At 57.7% G+C, this 20,359-nt stretch overlaps 1 protein-coding gene across 8 annotated transcripts; it reads right to left on the reverse strand.

Annotated features, from left to right (window-relative positions):
* Window positions 1-3,380: 3,380 nt before the first annotated feature.
* Window positions 3,381-18,993, reverse strand: HR (HR lysine demethylase and nuclear receptor corepressor). Of its 8 annotated transcripts, none has more exons than XM_037813358.1 (19): window positions 18,864-18,993; window positions 16,956-17,605; window positions 15,442-16,231; window positions 14,071-14,149; window positions 13,804-13,991; window positions 12,061-12,228; window positions 11,289-11,363; window positions 10,989-11,116; window positions 10,092-10,173; window positions 9,509-9,672; window positions 9,152-9,391; window positions 8,765-8,930; window positions 8,500-8,569; window positions 8,160-8,290; window positions 7,905-8,024; window positions 7,695-7,810; window positions 5,417-5,581; window positions 4,867-4,995; window positions 3,381-4,665 (listed from the first exon to the last, which is right to left on the reverse strand). In XM_037813358.1, exons 2-19 carry the CDS (start codon window positions 17,565-17,567, stop codon window positions 4,603-4,605), a joined length of 3,486 nt encoding a protein of 1,161 aa, XP_037669286.1. In that variant the 5' UTR covers window positions 17,568-17,605; window positions 18,864-18,993; the 3' UTR covers window positions 3,381-4,602. The 8 variants fall into 8 exon arrangements, with proteins under 8 accessions (XP_037669286.1, XP_037669282.1, XP_037669285.1 ...); XM_037813354.1 differs by having other exon boundaries at window positions 12,061-12,225; window positions 14,071-14,221; XM_037813357.1 differs by having other exon boundaries at window positions 11,289-11,351; window positions 14,071-14,221.
* Window positions 18,994-20,359: the final 1,366 nt, after the last annotated feature.

The following is a 20,359-nucleotide window of genomic DNA, read 5'->3' on the forward strand; positions in this document are numbered from 1 at the left end:
TATTTCCTACTAGGTCCTGGACCCCTCTCCCCTGTGGACTGAGGCCCTGCCAGGCCACAGGGTGTCTTGCTCCTTCGTGTTTGTTGCCCTCCCATGGAGCACGCAGGGGCTGGCACATTGAGAGCAGGGTGTGGGCTGTTTTGGCAAGCTCCTGCTTCTCTCCCAGCCTGACCTCTCCTCCGCAGAACTTCCCTTAACCTCCTCTCAGGACAGGAAGGCAGGGCCAGCTGGAATGAAACTGGGAAGCAAGCAAAGTCTAGGTGCCCGGCCCAGTGTAGGGCCCCCCCTTTTCTATTTTCCCTCCTGCTGGCTTTGTGTCCCTCCTGTTTTTTTGGTGAGAGTGGCTGTGGTGGAGAGGACAAAGCACTGGCCTTGAAGCTAGAAGGCTGGGCCACTGCTTGCTAGCTTGTTCTGCGTCCTCGCTTGTTACGGGCCTCTGTTTCCTCCTCTGTAGAGTAAGGTCATAGCCGCTTCACAGGGTTATGGGGAGGTGAGATGAGATATCATGGGAGGAGCTCTGTGGACTGTGGAGCGTCAGGCAGAAAGAGGTACGGTCACCAGGCTGGGCCCTTGTGCTACCAAACTAAGACCCAAACTCATGAAATGTGCCTCAAGGGCTACCAAAGGACTAGACTTTACTCTCAGGAACTCCATCCACACCTGTCTGCCTCCTGAGGCCCTTCCCACATCCTACACTGACTGCAAGTTCCCAGGAGACAGGGCCCTGTGTTAGGCTGCCGGCTATTTGGTGAATGCTGTAGCCTCAACCCTATCCAAGATCCTCACCAACCAGACTCCTGACTTTACAGAGCTGAGATTCAGGACCCCAAGACTGCAGAGCAACTTGTCATCGAATTTGCTGTGTCTCTCTCTCAGTTTTCCCATCTGTAAAGTAGGGACAGCGTTGCTCCCAGGCGCTGTCCTGCCTCCCAGGGATGATCTGAGCGAGAATGAGGTCATGTCTGGGCAAGGACCTGAAGCCTCAGGAGCAGCCTGAGATAAATACCAGACGGCCTAACCGCCTGGAGGAGGAGCGAGGACGGCAACAAATGGCGGCTCCCCACATTATCGCCGCCCCGGAAAAGCGTTCCTCTTCTCTCCAGAGGGCCTAATTACTCCTGTAGTGAGGAGTACGTGAGGCAAGGGAACGCGCAGAAGCCCCTTGTGAACCGTGAAGAGCTGCACAAGTGGGAGGCCTGTTGAGGAGCTGTACCCAGCCCTTGGAGGGAGACAATGAAATAGACTTTTGTCCAGGCGCTGGGAGGAAGAGCGCACACAGTCAGACTGAGACAAGGGAGACACTGAGGCAGAGAACGGGGAACGCTGGGGGTGGGGCTGGGGGTTAGGAAGACCCGGACACCGAGGCAGCTGGTCTCTGAGAGACACCCAGCCAGTGAGGATGAGCCTGCAAAACCAGAGACAAAGAAAGGCCTCCATCAAAGTTTGCTCTGTGGCCTCCTTTCCCAGGAAGAAGGAAACTGCCTGGTGTGGGTGGCCGCAGGAACAGTTAAGAATGGCCTGAACTGGTCGGCCTGGCCATACAGGAGCAGCCAGCAGTTCAAGCCAGCCATTCCGAGGCATGCGCACAGACACGTGCATGGGGGCGCGCATGCGCAAAGGCCTGTGGCAGGCTACCTCGGCTAGCGGAAGGGGCGGGGCGAGGCTGAGCCGCCTACCAAGGCCCGCGCCTTCCTGTCCCTTAGCCACAGGGGAAGGGGAGGAGCACCGCAAGCTGAGCTCCCAGGCCATCCTGTCTAGGACAGCTGCCTTCCGGCTGGCCTCTGCCCCTAGCTTGCTGAGTGACCTTGGAGAAATGACTTGTACCCTCTAGCCCAGCTGCAAAAAGAAGGCACCGTTGGATCCTGGAGTAGGAAAAGGACGTTAGTGGGAAAACTGGTGAAATCCCAAGAAACTCTCTTGCTCAGTTAATAATGTTGTATCCGTGTTAACGTCTTTTGTCCAGTGCGTCATGGTTATGTAAGATGTTAACTTTAGGGGAAGCTGGGTGAAGGGTAACCAGGAACTTTATGTCATCTCAGCAACTCTAATGTAAATCTAAAATTATTTCAAAATAAAAAGCCTCAAAAAATTTACTTTATAAGAAGAAAAAGAAGGTATTGGATCTACATCCTCTGAGCTCCCTGCCAGCTTTGAAGGTTGTATGCCTGTGGTATTTGGGTAACCAAGGGGGCCTGGAAACAGAAGGTGGACAGTGAAGAGAGGCCTGTGATAAGCAGAGGCCCAAAGGGCAGTCTGGACCTGGGTTGAGCCAGCCGAGCCTCCATGAGGGACAGTGCCACCGAGTGCCCACAGGCTGAGGCTCGGGGACAGTCCCCACCTGGACTGGCTTCATTCCCAGGTCGGTTCCAGAACAAATGAACACTGATCCGTCTGCTGTCTCCAAGAAGCAGACCAGTTATGCCCTCAAGGGTGCTGTGACCGCCATGAAAAGGGGGGGTGGGAGGTCTGTGTGAGGAAAGAGGCCCAGTGACTCAGCGGGCCCCATCCCGAATGGGAAAAATTCAGAGAACATCTTCTTGGATTCTGAGGTGACTTCAGGACATGACCAAACAGGGTGGAGGATAAGTAGGAAGGGGTCATTCAGTGCTACCTGGAAGAAGATCAGATGGAAGGTGCATAATGTTGGAAGGACAGAGAGGAGGGCGAGCTCATCTTCAAACTGCAGTAAGAGCCGAGACTAACATGTAAACGAGGTATCATGAGTCAGAAGGTTTGGTTCAAATCCCAGTTCTGCCCCTAAATTGCTGCATGTTCTGGGGTAATTTACTTAACCCCAGCCTGCCTGTTTCCTTTTCTTTAACATGGAAATAAATAATATCTACTTCAAAATATTGACCAAGGATTAAATGAGATAATATTTAAATCAAAAGAGTACAGTGCCTGGCAAAGTGTAGGCGTTCCCTACTTTTTTCTTTATTTTGTCTTTGTCTCTTTAATCCCATGAAAAAAATTAAATTAACCTAACTTGCCAAACAATGAAGAAACCTAAATTAAAAATATGTATGTGTGTGTGTGTATATATATATACATGGGCTTGTATATATATATATATATATATATATATATATATATATATATATATATGGGCTTGTTATATAAATGGTGGCAAAGCCTCTTAATGGACTATAAGAAGCTTAGGTAGCAACAAAGAAAACGATTACAATGTTAAAAGAAAGAAACCAAAAGGAAAACACCCCAATTCAACCATGTGTAAAACAGATCCTTGGGGAAAATACCAGAAGGAACTACACCCAAAATGCTAACAGTGACCATGTTGGACATGCTGGAGATAGGTTTACAGGTGACTATTTCTTATTTTCAAATTTTCTGAAAGTATATTACACTTATAATAAAAAATTTTATTTAATAATAAAAAAAATTCCCTGAACCACCACAGAAACAATTAGGTATAACAACAGTGGGAACATTTTGAGATATATGAGGGAAGGGGTGGCAGGGGAGAGTAACACCAGCAGGGCCATGGGGGACAGGTGGGGGGACAGGCAGTCAGCTGTTTCAGCTGGGAGTCTCAGTCCTGGGGCAGCTGGGCCTGTGGTCTAGGGCACCAAGGCAGAAGGGCTGGGCAAGGGCTCTCCTGGGCCACACGCCTGTCTCCAAGTCAGACTACACGGCAGACCTGGAGTTGGTGGGAGTGTGGTGGCACCAGGATCTCCGCTGGCCGACGCTGTTGTGCTCCAGGGCTCTGCTTTGCCTTCTATTGCTACCAAGAGCCATCTTTGGGCCAAAGGCTCCATCTTGTCCTCAGTGGGTGCCAGGGATCCAGGCCCCAGGAAGAAGAGCAGGCAGGAGGGTTTGAGGTCCCTGTCACCCCAGTACTGCCTACCCCACTTCACTTGTTCCTGCTCCAGAGCAGATCTCCATGGCTCCCCTCCCTCCCCTTACCACGTGGCCTGCGTTAGCAGCGTGCACTGGCAGCATTCACTGAACAACAGACTTTAATGGAAAGAACGAGGAGGGAGGAGGGGGGAGGAGGGAGGGGGAGCACGGGCAGGATGGCATGGCCCCAGACGTTTCCTCCGGCCAAGGCTGGGCAGTTCCCTGATACTGTCCCTTCCCGCTGCTTCACAGCTCTTGTGGCAAGAGGCTGAATTTTGGTGGTTCCTTGGCGAGCAATGTCTGCTGTGCAAAGGGCTGCCTGGGAGCCCAGAGGATGTGGATGCTGCAGGCAGAGTTCTGGGATTGGGAGCAGTAGGTGATGATGCAGAGGAAGGAGGTGTTACTTAAGCCAGAGTGATTCCCAAGTTCCCCCAAGGAAGGGCTGAGTTTCTCCTGGGCTGGGGGGTGATGGTGGGGTTGGAGGGAGCCAATCACCCCCAATGTGGGCCCAATACCATGAGAAGGGCAGAGCAGGTGAATGGCATTTGTGAGCTTTGGTGGCATGTGGTTGCTGGCTTTAGTGCCTGGGGTAAGGGCATGAAACGGGGTACCCTCAGAGTGGTACTTGTGAGGTTGACCAAAAGTCCCCAATCACCCAACATCTCTCCCTGCTGATGCTGTGCCTAGGCTGAGGATCTGGTCTACCTGACCCCTAACCCTACCTCCCTGTCACCTGGGAAACCCCTATTTCGCCTCTTGTAATGTTCCCACAGCCGCCTTCACTGCTTGGAACACAGCCCAGTCCATCTAGGAGAAAGAGAGAGGACAAGGAGTTTTCAGATACACCACCGTGGGGTACAAGAGGCAGTGTATCTGAACTCTCTCTGCTCAAGAAGAATGCCGTTCCTCGGCCCAGGCTGACTGACTCCTTTGCACAGAGCTGTGCCCTGTGACAACAGGTCGCGGGGGACTTGGCACTCTCAGCATCCTGGCCAGTGCTGCACTCACCTGGGCATAGAGCAGGCAGTGGTCAGGGGGCAGATTGGGTCCTTGGTGGCAGAGCTGAGCAGAAAGGGCAGAGGTCTCGGGGGACAGGAAGCGCTGCGTGACACTGACTGTGCTTACCAGGCCCTGCACCTGTGCCAGGGAGGACATGGGCATGAGGGTCAGGAGAGGCTCAGGATCACAGATCCTGATAACCACAGCACCAAGTGCCCCAGAGGGCTTGGCCCAAACTAGGCCAGTTAGATGTCAGAGAGGGCACCGGCAGAGGAGGCATCTGAGGACAAGGAGCACGCCCCCGTCGGCACACTGAGGAGACTGGGACCAGACTCAGCTGTCTCAGTGGAATCTTAGTTTGACTGATGACTTCAAGAAGACACTGAGCTTCTCTGTCTTTTCTCTAAGTCGGGGACATGTCTTCCTGTCCTCCCTGACTCTTGGGGTACCGAGAGGAAGAAGGATATCACGGGGCCCAGGGATGCTATATAGATGCAGTGTTTGTTCTTGCTGCTTCCCATCTGATCTCTCCAGAGCCCCCGACCCACTGGGGAAGCACCTGGTGGGGGGCCCCTGCAGGCACCAGCACAGCTTCTCCAGGGGCCTGCAGCACGGTCCAGCAGCTCACGCCCCACTCCTCCCGCAGGCGCCGCCGTAGCCCTGCATCCAGGTAGCAGCTGCCTGGGATGCCAGGCTCCAGGGTGCCTGCCCCAGCCGGGCCCACCTAGAAGAAGAGAAGAAGAGAAGCGTGCATGAGCAGGGGGGCAGGATAGGAAGAGCAGAAGGCCAGGGAGCATGGCCTTCCCAGGGACTAGGGTGCAGGAAAGAGCTGAAGTGGCTCAAGTCTTGAAGGACAGGCAGGAGAGGACATAGGGGTGGAAGAGAAAGGGGCCGAGGTGGTGAGGGACTGGAGCAGCTCAGGTTGGCAGAATAGAGATTTGGCTGGAAAGAGCTTAGAGGAAAGGATGAGGATTTTAGGGCTTGGATGGGAGGTGTCTAAATCCCAGCTCTTCCTAGAGCTAGACACCTTTAATAGCCTTTGTGGCTCCAGCCCTGGCTCTTCTGCTCCCTCTCTCCATGGTACCCCTTTCTCCAAAACCCAGGAAGACACCCTGCATAGTCCCAACTCATCTATGCCAGGAGTTCTTAACCTGGGTTCCTTGTGAATTTTCCTGAATTGGGTACTAAATTGTAGATGAGTAGGTAGCTCTATGTCCCTGGGGAGACAATCCAAAGCATTCCTCAGATTCTTCTTAGATCTCAGATCCAATAAAGGCAAGGCCACATAGAAATTCTCTTCTCAGTGGGTGGACAGGCTTTCCTGTCCAGGCTGAGGCCTTTGGAGCGGGCACAGGTATGGGGGGGCCTCGTGAGCAGGCAGGGACTTGTGGAGGCCAGCGAAGGAGGAGCTCAGTGCACACCTGCAGAGCCGAGTGCCAGCATTATGCTCCAACTGGCCACCAGCAGATCCACCCCCTTCAGCTAGGACCTTAGCCACTGTCCCTGGGCTTGGGGCTATAAGACTGGACTGGATGGAGAAGGGGAGGCTGGTGAACCAGGTTGGACCCTTGGGCAACCCCAGACAGGTGCCAAGCTTCCTTTGCTCCTGAGGTTCAAGTCTATCCTGGGTCCAGAGCAGTGTTCCCCAGGCCCATCCAGTGACGTTGGGCCCCTCCAATCTCTGTGAACCAGCCTGGTTGGGCCACGCAGGACTTCCCAGGGCCACCTAAGGCTGTGGCCAGTCCCACCCAGGCTGGACTAGACCATCTGTGTGTGAAGGTGTATGTCTGTCTGCTCCCCTCTGCATGTCCCAGCATCAATGTGCTCCTACCAATGTGTGTGTCTGTGGGTGGGAGGGTGGTGTTGGAGAGCATGTTGACATCTGCGCATGTGTGTGTGGGTGTGTGTACCTTAGAAGGGTGGACACTTGGTGGAAGTCTTTTCTCCAGGACAATCAGAGTTCAGCTGGACCCTGGAAGTCTACAGGGCCTGCCCTAGCTGTAACATTCATCTCCCACCTCCCCTGCCCCTCTGGAGCCTGTTGCCTCCCCTGCAGACCCTCACCTACCCACCCCCATTTCCTTCTTCTCCTGGCCCAGCCTCTACCTTCCCCCATCATGCTCCCACCCTTGGCCCCCTTCCTTGCCAGCACCTTAAAGAGCACCGCCCCCAGGGAGTCTCTTCATATAGGGTGTAGACAATGGAAAGGGGAAGCTGCAGGACAGCACCTCAGATGGCGCTGCCCTTGGCCTTTCTTCCAGCCCCCACCTAGAGCCCATGAAGGAGAGGCTGCCCACCCTAGGAGGAGCCCAGTGTGGTGACCCTGGGCTCAGAACAGACCTGGGCTCAGATCCCAGCTCTACCATTGAGCCTCAGTTTTCTCATCTTCAAAACTGCAAAGTAGCAGCACCTGCCTCACTGGGGCGGCTTTGACAATTAAGCAGGATAATGTACCTCAGGCCCCTGACACAATGCCCAGCATGTGGTGGAAGGTCAGTCAATGACAGGATTGCTTTCATTTCATCATTAAAGTCAGACTCTCCTACTTCTTTCTCTGAGTCTCACTACATAACTCTGGCTCCCAGGCTGCCTTCTGGGTACCTGTCTGTGTGAGCCAGGTCTGCCCAGCTCACCTGAGGGAGTGGGCTGGGGAGCAGGGAGGAGAGCGAGTCTGCATTCAGGTAGCACACATTCAGAGGGGGCACTTGGGCAGACAGGAAGAGCTTCTGGGGTGAGGAGCCATCCCTCCCCGCCCTCTCCCTGCCCTCTCCCTGCCTCCCCAAGAAGCATAAGGGCTGCAGACAGGGAAGGGGAGGGCTCCCTGGCTCCCTCCTCACCATCTGGAGAAAGCGGCGGATGCGCTGGGCGTCCTGTGCCCGGAACACATGCCATACAGTGCAGACCTGGCTGCCTGGAGACCAGAGCCCTTCCCCCTCCAGGCCTGAAAGGAAGTCTGAGGGAGAAAGGAAGCTCAGGCGGGGCCAGGTGGGCAGCCACACCTTGTACCTGTAGTTTGTCCCCACTCTTGTCTCTGGCCGAGGACCCACCTTTCTGTGCCCGGTGCCAGGCAGGCTGGGGTGCTTCAGCATGTACCAGGATGCTGACCAGGTCAGTCACCTCCACAGATAGGTTCTTGGTCCCCAGGTGTCCATGGTGTGGACTCACACCTGTATGGATAAAGGACAGTTGGGGAATGAAATAAGAGAAGCCCCAGGACCTTGGCACAGACACATATATGGCCAGAGATGACAGGGTATGGGGGAAGGGACTGGAGTGATGTGGGCTTGGTGGCTGGCACTCACCATAGGCTGCCCAGAGCTGGGGCTCCAGTGGATGCAGGGCAGGGCCCGGTGGGAGGTAGGAAGCCAGGTTGAGTTTCCCATGGTGGGCACAGTACTCTGGGAGTGGCAGGATGGCAGCCAGGTTCTCCAGTCTAGAGGAGGAGGGGGTCATGCCCAGCAGCCCCACCCAGGCACCAGAAACCCCATCAAAGTGCCCCCACAACTGGGCTAACTCCCAGAGGGCGAGCATGGGAACACCGAGGATCAGCAGGGAGAGAGGGCCCAAGGGAGGAGGGAAAGGAATGGATGTGGGGCCAGGCTGGGGCTGGGGGGTGGGTATGGCCCTTGGCACGTAACATACCTGCTGGTATCCTCCTCCCCCAGAGCCCTGTGCAGCAGGAGGACAGAGGCTTCATCTGATTTTGGACGCGCTAGGGGAAGAGACAGAATGGCCATTGGCCCAGATGGGAATTCCTTGCCCCAGAGGCTCCTGCCCCAGGGGCAGCAACAAATGAGTCCAGTTTTTGCCCTGGGTCCTGCCCGGGGTCACTCTGGGAGTCCACTGCCACCCTGACCCTAGGCCTCAGGCTCCCAGCTCCCAGCAAACCCACCCCAAGGACACTTACTCTCAGGCCGGGAGAATCCCTCCCAGAATGCTGTGCTGTCCAGGCCTGTGGGCCGGGGAGGCCTGAGGGGGGTCAGTGCCTGCACTTGTCCCCCGAGCGCCCCAAGAGCTTCCATCCTCCAAAGGTTGCCTTGCAACATCCTCTGAATCCCTGACACCAGCACAGGCTGTGAGGGAGAGCAGGCAAAGTGAGGAGGGCAGAAGGGAAAATGGGTGGGGTGCCACCATGGCCAGGCTGGGGTGTGTCAGTGTGGGGAACCAGGACAGCATGGGGGCCCAGGCCCTGTGACTCCCTCTAAACAACCAGGGCTGTGGGCTTAAGGCTGGGGGAACCTCGGGGGTGGGCCAGGTGGCAAGAGGAGGGAGGGGAGAGGCGAGCAAGCCTCACCTGGCCCTGCCTCCAGTGCTCCTGGAAGAGGCTGGTGCCCCACTGGGGCCTGGGCTCCCGAAGCCACAGCAGAGCCCCGGGGAGCGGCGGCCTGGGCCGCGGCGGCGGCGGGAGGGGCAGGCTCAGGCCCTTGCGCAGGCCCGGCCCTGCCCGCAGCCCAGGCCCCAGGGCTTTCTCCTGGATCTTCCGCTCCACCACCTGGGCAATGATGCTGTCCAAGATGTTGGTGATGCGGTCATCCTGTGGGGAGGGACAGGCGGAGGGCGGGAGGGCTCAGGATGCGCCCAAGCCCGCAGGCCCGGCCGGCCCAGCCCCTGGGCCCCCAGCTCCCCATTCTCCCTCCATGCCCTTGCTCACGCTGGGCAGAGCCGGGGTGACGGGGGCGAAGGCCATGTGTATCCGCTCGTGCCCCAAGCAGAGTTTGACAGCAGTGGAGGCCAGCAGCTCACAGAGGGAGGGGCAGGGCAGGGGCCCTCGGCCGGCACGGTCCTCGGCCGGACTCTCTGTGGAGTCTGGGGTCTCTGTTGGGAAGGAAACGGCGAGGGGCTTCCCATTCTGTCCCTCGCCTTTCTCTCTAGTTTCCAATGACTGCTGTGCTCTTCCCTCATCTCTTGACCAAATCCACTCTCTCGTCCCTCTCTGACTCTGCTCTGGATACACTCACCTCCTACCAACACCTCTCCTGACAGCAGCTCCAGAATCTCTAAAACAGAGGAGCTCAGAAAAGGGAGTCTGGTTGCAGAGGGAGTTAGAGGCTTGTCTTCGATTTCTATTTCGATTTTTGTTTTATCTGGAATGACTTGAGGGAGTGATAGAACTTACTGGGGAGTAGGGATGGCTAAATCTCTCCTGGGAACTGCCACTGCCTGTTCTCCTCCTGCCTTAAACTCTCGTCCGCCCACCCTCCTCCAGAGTCTGAGGGGGCACGGGGGCTGCTCACCCTCTTTGACGCCCTTGGTCCTGTTGGAATCCCCGTTGCAGGAAAGTTGCAGAGTTGGGAGAGTTTTCTCTGTTGGCTGCTTCTGCTAAACCCATCCACCACCCCCCAGCCCAACCAGAGATTTAAAAAATGGCAAATGCAACTGAATTCAATTCAACCCACAAGTATTAACAATGGACTCTTGTATGGTCCTAAAATTATGCTTACAAAGAGCAAAATGTTATATGATATAATGTTAGGTGGAAAGAAGTTGCTTACGGAATTCTATGTACCAAAAGGCCTAAAGTATACTAAAATAGATATGAATAAATATATGGAAAAATGACTGGAACAGACATGTTAAAATGTTAATGGTGGCATTAAAGGTCAGGGTTTTTTCCTCCTATACTTGTATTTTTCCAAATTTTCCACAGTAGGTATGTAGCACAGCGTCTGGCACATAAAATGCATTCAATAAAATATCTCTTCAATGAGTGGCTCTTGCAATAAAAACACTAACTTCATAAAAATTTTTTAAAGTGCATATTGTACACCTGCTCTGTGCTAGGTGTGGGGACTACTGAGAAGATGGACCAGAGCGCTGCCTGAAGGAGCCCGCGATCGGTTGGCCATGCCAACAAGCAGCATGAGGTGACAAGTGCTAAGCTAGAAAATGCACAAAGTGGGACAGAGCTCTGGGCTGGGGAGAAGTGAGGCTTTCTGCTGGGTGGGGAGGGAGGTGGGGCAGATGCTAATCCCTGCAGGGAAGGCGGGGAAGTGACCTGGCTTCACTCAGCCTCCATGCCCCTCCTCATCCCCATAAATAGAAAAGTGCCAGGCCCTTGCCAAAGTCAGTAATTTGCCAACACACTACCCCACCCCGGGGCCCACCCGGTACTCCTGGTCGCTGTCTCTTACCCTGGTTCTTACCTGCTGGCTCCCATTCCCGGGCGCCCACACCCGGGCATCAGCTTGGCAAGGGCAGTGCCCCCGGATGTCAAACTTGACCCAGACCCGGTGCATTGCAGTGCTTAGCTCTGCGAAAGCTGTGGGGTGAAGAAGAGAGATGGTGGTAAGTGGAGGCTGGGTGGCTGCCCCTGTGCAGCTTTGCCTCACCAACCAGGAGGGGATGGGATCAGGGAGAGGGACGTCCAGGCAGGAAGCCAGCCTCCCTTGGGCCCCACCCGCTGCACTCCCCACCCCTCCAAGACAGCTCACCCTGGCTAGAGACAAACTGGGTCAGCATCAGCGAGCAGGCACTGTGCCCAGCCTCCTGAGAGCCTGTGGGAGAAGCTGCAGGTCAGGAAGGTAACAAAAGGTTAACAGCAGGGAAGAAGCTCAAGGACATGATCTCTAAATCAGGGGAGCTCAAAGATCCATAAAACATGGGCTTTCTGGGTGATGTGGGCTACACAGTGAAATGGATTTCTTTGCTTGAAGAATGCAGAGTCCTTAATATGCTGATATGTACCACAAGATTCCAAGGTGGTCACACAGAACAGAGTTCCGACACTTATTTGACCTTGAAACTCTTTTTGGCCACATTTATTGGAACAGGAACATTGGGATATTTCAGGCCCTCAGGTGGCTGAGTTGAGCCAAGGGTGAGAAAGCAGAGAATCATGAGAAGAAAAAGACTTGGAATCAGAAGACCAGAGTCTAATTCCTGGCTGCAACACTCTTAGAGGCAATGACAGTGACTTCACAGTGTTGTAAGGTTTAAAGATGTGAAAGCTGAGCAGATGGGAGGCATTAAGTAGGCACTGGACTTCTTTTAAGTGCGGGCAAGGACACAGCCTTGGCCCTCTGATTTGGGGAGAGGGAAATCCTCTATGGGGCATTGAACAGTGGTGCCTGAGGCTGGGGCCAAGGGGTGGTGGGAGGCTTTCTTGGGGATAGGCAGCCAAAAAATGGCCACAAACCTTACAGCAGCTCCACGGAAGCCTCCAACCCTGCCCTCCCAGCCCTGGGCCCACAGCGCCTTTCCTACCTGCTTTCTCCCTTGTCTTCCTAGTGCCCACCATGCGGCCGCAGGCAACACACAGCCGATGGCTGCAGTGGGGGCATCTCCAGTGGGTGTTGAAGAGTCCATGTTGGCAATGACTGCAGCAGCGGGGGACACCTGGATTGTCCTCCGGGGCGGCTGGCCCCTGGCCTGCTGAACGTGGGAGAGAATGAGGTCAGAGGGCTCAAGCAGGCCAGCTCTTTTGAGGGTCTCATGTGGTGCTCCAGGCAGGGATGGGGAGAAGCAGGGAGCAGTTTCCAGTGAGGGGCTACCCAAGGCAGGGAGACAGGCTCCCTGACAGATCAACACCTACTTACTCAGCAGCCCCTTTCAAGAACCACGCCGCAGCGCCACCCCCTTCCGGCAAACTCTTTCCAGGGACAGTGGAGCCCTGAGCTTCTCCCATTGCAGCCGCAGCCCCAGCCACACCCCAGGGATTTCTCCCCTGGTTCTGAATTACTAAGCTAACCACTTCTGACACATTCCCTCTTCTACTTCCCTCCCTCCCAAGCACTAACTGCTATCAGAAATGGAAATGTAGGGTAACCACTCAGGTGCAGTTTCCTCCAGAGAACTTGGTATTTTAAAAGGGAACCCTTAGGTGGCCACTCATTCCCTCACCCAAAGGAGCGGATTTCTTTTTTTTTTTTTTTTTAATAAGTGGTTTCATACTCAACCCTGATTGGTAGATAGACAACAGGTCATCGAGCATACGTTCGTTTATTCATTCAACAAACACCCCCCCCTTGTCATGTCTGGTGCTGAGTACTGGGGATTCAGAGCAGATTAGGACTCGGTCCTTCCCCTCTCAGAGCTCACCTGCTATGTGGGGAGAGGGACTCATAAACCTATCAGTACTATATGGTGGGTGCTAGAGTCTGAAAATGAGATGGAAGGAGGAGGGCAGAGATGGTAGGGGAGGCTCTGCAAGCGAGCCCCAAAGGATGAGTAAGTGTTGCATTCACCAGGGAGAAAGGGAGGAGAGGCCATTCCAGACAGAGGGAACAGCGAGTCCCAAGGCCTGAGGGTACGGCCAGGCTTGGATGATCCGGAAAGGATGGGTGGTATGATGTGACGGGAATCCAGGGTGCGTGTGAAGGAGTGCCAGGAGGAGACGGGGGCCAGCTGACGAAATGCTAAGGGGCTGAACTGTCTGGGGCCAGAGGGAGCCACCAATGATCCCACATCAGGGAGTGACGGGACCAGAGATGTGTGTTTACAAAGACCACGCTCGTGGGGCCGTGAAAGGGAAGCAGGAGGAAGAGCCTGGGGCCACAGGAGCCCTTGGTGGCCCTGCCCCTCCACCAGTCCTACCAGTCTCCTAGGACCAGTGATTAGCACCACCCCAGACAGCCTTCCAGGGGGCTCTCCCACCTCCGAGGGCTTTGCAGACTCTTGGCACTCAGTCTTACTTTCCCAACAAGGCTAAAAGCTCTTAGAGAGTGGGGCTGGCCAGGTTTTACACCTTCCCAACATTCCTCACCCAGGCCAGAAACTGCATAATACACGTTGACTAAGAGCATAGTCGGGAATAGGACAAAGCAGGGCAGGAGCTCTCTGGAGCTACTGGCGGGAAAATGAGATGGCAGTATTAGTGGGGGAGGAAGGGGAACAAGGCCAAGAGGAGGCCCTACCCTCCACCGGTCCCGTGGCCCCATGTGAAAACACATGGCAGCAGTGCGATGGGATGCTCTCAGGGTCCCGAACACCCCAATGGGTCCTGCTCACCTTCCCGCTGAGCCCAGGCCAGGGCCTCCCGCTCCCTCCGCAGCAGGCGGCACAGCCGGTCCCCCAAACCACCTAGCAGGTGCTTGGCGAGGCCCATGGAGAGCGGGGCCTCAGGGCCAGACCCTCTGCCCTCCTCGGAGCTGGCTGCCGAGTCGTCCTCCTGCTGCTGCTCCCCTCCCAGAGGCAACCTAGAGACAGGGCAGAAGAAGGTGACAAAGGAGCCCGGTAGAGAAGGATGCTGGGGGCACCCCGGGGCTATGGGCTAACCTCCACACTTGCTGGGAGCAGCAGGCCAGCCTTCCCATCTCTCCAGCGGCCTGGGCACAGCTTTGGCACTGACAGATGCCTGTGTGGAGAGCGGTGCAAGGGATATCCTGAAGCTCTGGGTCCTGGACGCTGGCCCTGCCATCTCGGGGTCCTGGAGGGACAATGGAGCTTGTCAGAAGTCTGGGCTTTCTGGGTTTCTGCAAACTCCACTCCCTGCCTGAGATCCTAACCCCTCCACACAGAGTAGCCAGCCCAGCCCTTGACCCTGGCCCATGTGGCCAGGTTCAGAACCACCGAGAGTGGACCAGGCAGCTAGGAGGTTTTAAAAAAACAGCTGAGCAGGGAGCCTGAGAATGTCCTGATGGGGACTGACAGGCTGAGGAGAAGGGGTCAGGTGTGCCGGGCCCAAGGCTTGGGGACAGTTGGGACAACCGTTGTTAGATCCTGCCAGTGCCGAGTTTGGATAGCTCCCCCGAGGGCTTAGCGACACCCCTGGCTGAGTGACAGTGTGAGGAGATGATCCCAGCATGGATGGAGGGCGCCGGAAGGTGAGAAGGCTGCAGAGTTGCAACACAGGCCACAGGTGCAGTAATTCAAGAAGGCAAAGGGGCCAACAGCTTCCCTGCCCAGGAAGAGGTCTAGGGGCTGGGGTGTGGGGCGTGGAGAGACCCACACCAGGTGCAGAAATACTTGGGTGAGGCCATCAAGCATCCTTATCCAGGCCCAGCAGTCCAGAAGGCTGAGAAACTGAGGAATCCTGAAGAACCGAGGCTGAGACTGGCAGTGCCGGAACCCTCCATGAAGGGCACAGCATGGCAGAGGGGACCAGGATGTGCCCAAAGCCCTAACACTGGGAGAGTCCAAACTGAGGTTCCAGGATCCAGCTGGCCAAGAGAGCAGCCATTCCCAAGAGGTCCTTTAGGAGAGGCAGGAGAGGGATTCCCCAAACAGGGAATCATGGCACAAATAATCATAACAGCTAACGTTGATCAAGTGCTTACTGAGTGCCAGGAATTCTCCAAACCCCTTTATCTAATTTAATCTTTGCATCAGTCTTTATGAGGCAGGTGTCATCTTTATCCCCATTTCACAGATGATGAAACCGAAGCCCAGAGAGGTGAAGGAACTTGCCCAAGGTCACACAGCTACCAATCAGCCAAATCAGGAAACAGGCAATCTGACTCCAGAGCCTGTGCTCTTAACCATGGCATTACACAAATGGAGAGAGAAGCCACTTGCTGAGGAGCTCCCAGAGAGCCATCAGGATCCAGGTGGGAAACCTGACAACTGGGTGTGACCCACTCATCAAAGCCCCAACCCTGGCTGCTGCCCTGCAAGTAGGGCCCCTGAGCCCCCCGCCTAACCCCTTACCTCTCTGGTCATCATGCTGCTCGGCCTCCGCCTTGTTCCCTATGGATGAGTCTGGCACCTGCTGCCGCCCTCTGGCCCCCTGCCCCACGCTGCCTGGGAAGGGGTCGGGTGGGCGCTTGGGGGCTGGGCCACCCACTGCTCCCTGGACGTCAGGGCTGCCTGCCCTCTTGAGGGCCCGGAGCTGGACAGTAGGGCTCTCTTCATCCCCAGGGCAGTCGTCTGGGCACCCGAACTGCTCAGAGTGTCGTGTGAGCCACGTCTTCTTCAGCTTGGTATGGTGGCTGGGAGGGCAGGCCATGCCACCAGGCGGCTTGTTCACTTCCTCGCTGGACTCAATTGCCCCACTGGTGCCCCCCTCCAGGCCCCCCTGGCACTCCCCACAAGGGCCATGGCCCCTGTCTCTGGGTGGTGGGTGAGAGGAGCAGCAGCCCACCTGGGTGGTAGGGGGACTGGGAGAGGGGCACCTGGATGAGGCTGGTGGTCCCAGCTGGTACCCAAGGCTCCCACTTCCTGGTACAGCCCAGATGTTGCCAAGAGTATGAACCAGGCTTGGGGAACGAGCGGTCCAGGGAGACTGAGCCACAGTGTCTGGATGCCCCAGGAAACGCGGGCAAAGACTCTGGTGCCTGCTAGCTCCCGTCTCTCCGTCCCTCTGGTGGAGTGAAGAAGGTTCCACCTCCACAGCTCTTGCAAGATGCCCACCGGTGGCTAAGCCCAACAACCCAGGCTCTGCATTCGCCAGTGGCTCCTTTGCCAGCCTGAGATGGCTTGGATCCTTGTGGTAAAAGCCCTAAAAGGAGGAGACAGGGTTTAAGCTAGCAGTGGCTTTGGTTCCCAGTGCATCAAAGGATGGGCAGCACGGACTCTGGCAGGCTTGCCCCTGTGTGGCCTCACGGGTTGTGAAAATACTGAAGGACTCACATGCTGGTCAATAAATGGCACCAATCTGGGTCCCCTGAGTGCCTCCTCCCACTGCTCTGACTATTCCCAGCTCCTCCTCCAGGACTTCTCACATCTCCCTCAATCCAGCTACTAAGGAGTTAAAGCCTGGCACAGCCAAAGGGCCTCCAGGCTGTTCTGATCATTTGATGCCCCGTACCATATTGGGTTTTAAATATCTTTAAATCTCCCTGGGGATGGGAACCACTGGTGGGGGAGATCCCCTACACTCAGGCCATGGGGCTGCCTGCACATCCCCACTCCGAGATGAGGCCCCAGTTCCCAGAGCCTTGTCCTGGGGATAATGGGTGAGTCAATCCCTGGAACGGCCTGAGGGCAGAGGGTCCCTGTGAGATGGAGCTGCTTAGGAGAGGAATCGCTTGGGGTTCACTTTGGAGCCTAGGACAGCTCTGAGCAGACAGGCGCCATTTGTCCAGGCCCCTACCTGGGTGCTGCCTCAACTTTTCATCAGAATGGAAGGGCAGAGTGGTGCTGCCCTGGGAGGGCAGCTTGAGGGCCACTGAGCTACTTTGCATGGCCTGCATCCTGGGTACCCACTCGGCTCCAGCACTCACCTTGCTGCTTAAGCTGAAGGCAGAGGGCCCTTTGGGCTGTGCCCCTGTGTACATCCAGGGGTGGGGGGCCAGGGGCCAGTCATACGGATGCTCTGGGGGCAGGCTGGACACTAGGCAGGGTGGCAAGCAGGTGGGCACCCAGAAGGGAGCTCGCTCCAGGATCTTGGTCTCCAGAAGGAAGGGGCAGTGCAAGGGCTGGAAGGCCATGGGATCACTCTTGGGATGGCTACCACCGTGCTCAGGAATCAAGGGTCTGTAGCGAGGTGGGCACGCTGGCCTGCAGAATGCCAGTGGATGGGCAAGCATCGCTTCCTTCCAGCACAGCCCCTCCTTGCTGTCCAGCCAGCTGGCCTTCCTCTCCCCATTCCGGGGGCCCTCACCCTCTACCAGAGGGAGTGTGTTCTTGGGGCCCTGGGGGAAACCGGGAGTAAGCCAGGAGTCTGGAGTGCTCAGGACACCCCTCCAGAATGGCACAGACTCTCCCAGGCACAGTGCCCCATGGTGCAGGCCTTCTTGTGGCGGGGTGCTTGGCTCCTGTCCCACGACGCCATTCTCAGGGGCTGTCTTCTCCCAGGCTGTGGTGTCCTTCAGGAAGCTAGGCGTACTCTCCATCACTCTCCTGCCCTCATGGGGCTCTCCCAGAGGGGTTCCTGGAGCATAACCACCAATGCCTGAGCTCTTGAGCACGTACCCCTAAAACCCCACAACCCTGCACAGAGTGGGCACCATCCTGGCAGTTCCAAGGCAGCTCCAACCAGTAAGGCAAGGGCCAGCCCAAAGGTGGGCACCATGCTGCCTACCCACAGGTGGCCCAAAGGATCCCTCCTGGGTGAGATGCTCTGGTGTGGGGAGGTTACTCTGACCCTCACATTCCTCGGACTTAGCCCACCTGGGCCAGATCCCCTCAGCAGGGGCTGCCATTTCTAGGATGATATGCCCTAGCCTCGCTAAGCCAGGAGCCCAATCTCGAGCCACGGGGAAGGAAAGACAGCAGGAACCCAAAGCTGAGCTCCATGGAAGAGCATGGCACCAGGAAGCAAGAAGGCTGGGTGACCTTGGGTGAGTAACGCCACTCCTCTGGACCTCTGTGTCCCCTTGTGTAAAACAGGGCTTGGGAATTGGCAGAGGACTCTTCCCATGCTGCGATCTGTGGTTCTGGGGGTGCCCCTTGCCCACCCCCACACTCCAGCCCTGTAGGAACCAGAAGTACAGGCTGGGGAGGCTGGAGCCCCTGGGGAGGGCTGCTGGCCAGGGTTGCCGGCTGCTCTCTCCCTGCACCTGGGTGGCCCGGAATCTGCCTCTTCTTAGCGCTCTGCAGTTTTTGGCTTCTGAGGCAGGGACCCAGGGCAACTGGTGGGCTGGGGTCTGCACAGCCCCTCCCAAGGAAGGAGGGAGCCAGCTCAGGAGAGGGGGATTGAGGGGCTTCCGCTGGGATGGGCCAAGCTGCCCCGGCTGGGCAGTGCCAGGGCCACCAGCCACCACTGGTGGCTGCAGTCTGGCCGGGCGGGGGGGGGGGGGGGGGGGGGGGGCGGAGAAAGCAGGTCGGGCCCCGGAGAGAGCCAAGGGAGGGAAAATTGAACGTGCGTGAAAGGGACAAGATGACAGGTGGCACCGGGGCGGCCGTGCTCTCACCGTACGGACCCCTTGGCCGGCCCTGCGAAGCCGGGAGGAGGCAGGCAAAAGCCGGAGGAGGGAAGCAAGAAAGCCGTGGCAGACGGCGCAGTTTTCTGGGGTCACCGCTCTGACACAGTCCAGCCCCCGCGTGCACCCTAACTTTCAGAGGTGTGGCCCAGTCTAGAGGGGCACGGGGAACCCACTCCCCGTGTGCGGCGACACGGGCTCGACTCTCAGAAATCTCTACGAGTCTCCCCAGAAGGCGCGCCCTTGGCGCCCCTCTTCGGCGTTTACCTGGGCTTCACGGGCCGGGCGCAGCGCGGGTGGCGGCGGTCGTCGTGGCCGGCGCCGGGCGCTCGCTCCCCATGGGCCGGCTCCGGGGCCTCCCGGCCGGCGGGCGAACACCCGTTCTCCCGCTCTCTCGGTTCAGCGCGCGCGCTCTCTCTTTCCCCCTGGGCCGCGGGGGCGCTCTAGGGCCGCAGGTTGGAGGGGTCGGACTCCGGGATCTGCAGGATGCGGCACACGGCGCGGATCGGCCGCACCAGCTTCTGGGCCGAGGCCGTAGGTTGCGCCATGGGACGCCGAGACTCCGTGCTGCGCCGCTGGGAGGGCCGGGCCGGGGCTAGGGAGCGGGTGTCCCCGAAGGGAGAGAGGGAGCCGGGCCGGGGGGAACGCGCGCCCCGGGTCGGAGATGACAGAGTGAGGGGAGAGGCCGAGGGGCCGGGGGAGGGGGTCGTGCCTGGAAGGGGGCCCGATCCTGGGACCCAAGAGAGAGGCACCAGCGAGGGCGCAGCACAGTACAGCGCGGCTAATGGAGGGAGAGCGCGGCGGAGAGCGCAGCAGGACCTCTGATCGCCATCGCCAGACGCGCAACTGAGGAGTGGGGAAGCTGCTCCGCCGGTTTCCTCCTCCAGCACCCTGCGGGAACCAGGAGCCCGTGATTCCGCGGCCCCGCCTGGGCCTGCCCCCTCCCAGGCCCCGGGGGCTTCCGCCAACGCCCCGGCGATGCCACCGGCTGCGCACGGGGAGAATGAGCTCTTTGTTACCCCCCTTCCCCCCCGCGGCACCCGGGCGCCTGCCGAGAGAGGCTCCCCCGGGGCAGCGTGCCAGCTTCCCAGCCGCCCCACCCTCCCGTGGGCCCGGCCCCGGAGCCTGGAAGGCGGGCGCACCCCCACCATAGGTGCCAAGCCCGGGAATTGGAGCAAAGGGCGGGAGGGGCCAGACCAGGCCCTGGTGAGGCGGGGTGCCCCCCGGGGTGCTAGGGCGGGGCCGGCTGGGAGGGGGCAGTGCCAGAGCTGGCAGGGGCAGTGGGGTTCTCACGGGTCAGTGATGGGCACTTCTGATCCATGCCAGCCCGGCCCTGTGCCTGCTGGACCACTCACGCCTTGTCCTCTCCAACTCTGGCACATGGGCACATCCTGCTGGCCTGTATCTGCCCTGCCTCGTCATCACCTGGCCAAGCTGTTCTTCACTGTCCCCCACCCCAGCACCTTCCCAGGGCCCAGTGGCAGAAAGTGTCCTGTGTTAGCAGTTCTGGGGGGACCTAGATTCTAGGTCCTTGGTTTCACCGAATGTCAGAGAGGCGGTGGGACTGGAAGATCTTGGCCATCTACCCCAACTTGGTGTTCGGGGGTCTGTCCCATCCCAGGGTTCCTGGTGCTTCCAGGCTGGGGCTGGAGAGCAGCCCATGGGAGTGGCTCCTGGGAGGGAGCGGAGAGTAGGAGAGGAAATGGGAAAGCAGGGCACCCTCCACCCGAGGAAGCATCCCGGCTCCTCTGCGGGGGTGGTTC

This window comes from Choloepus didactylus, chromosome 20, assembly GCF_015220235.1.
Source record: "Choloepus didactylus isolate mChoDid1 chromosome 20, mChoDid1.pri, whole genome shotgun sequence".
Taxonomy (NCBI): Eukaryota; Metazoa; Chordata; class Mammalia; order Pilosa; family Megalonychidae; genus Choloepus; species Choloepus didactylus.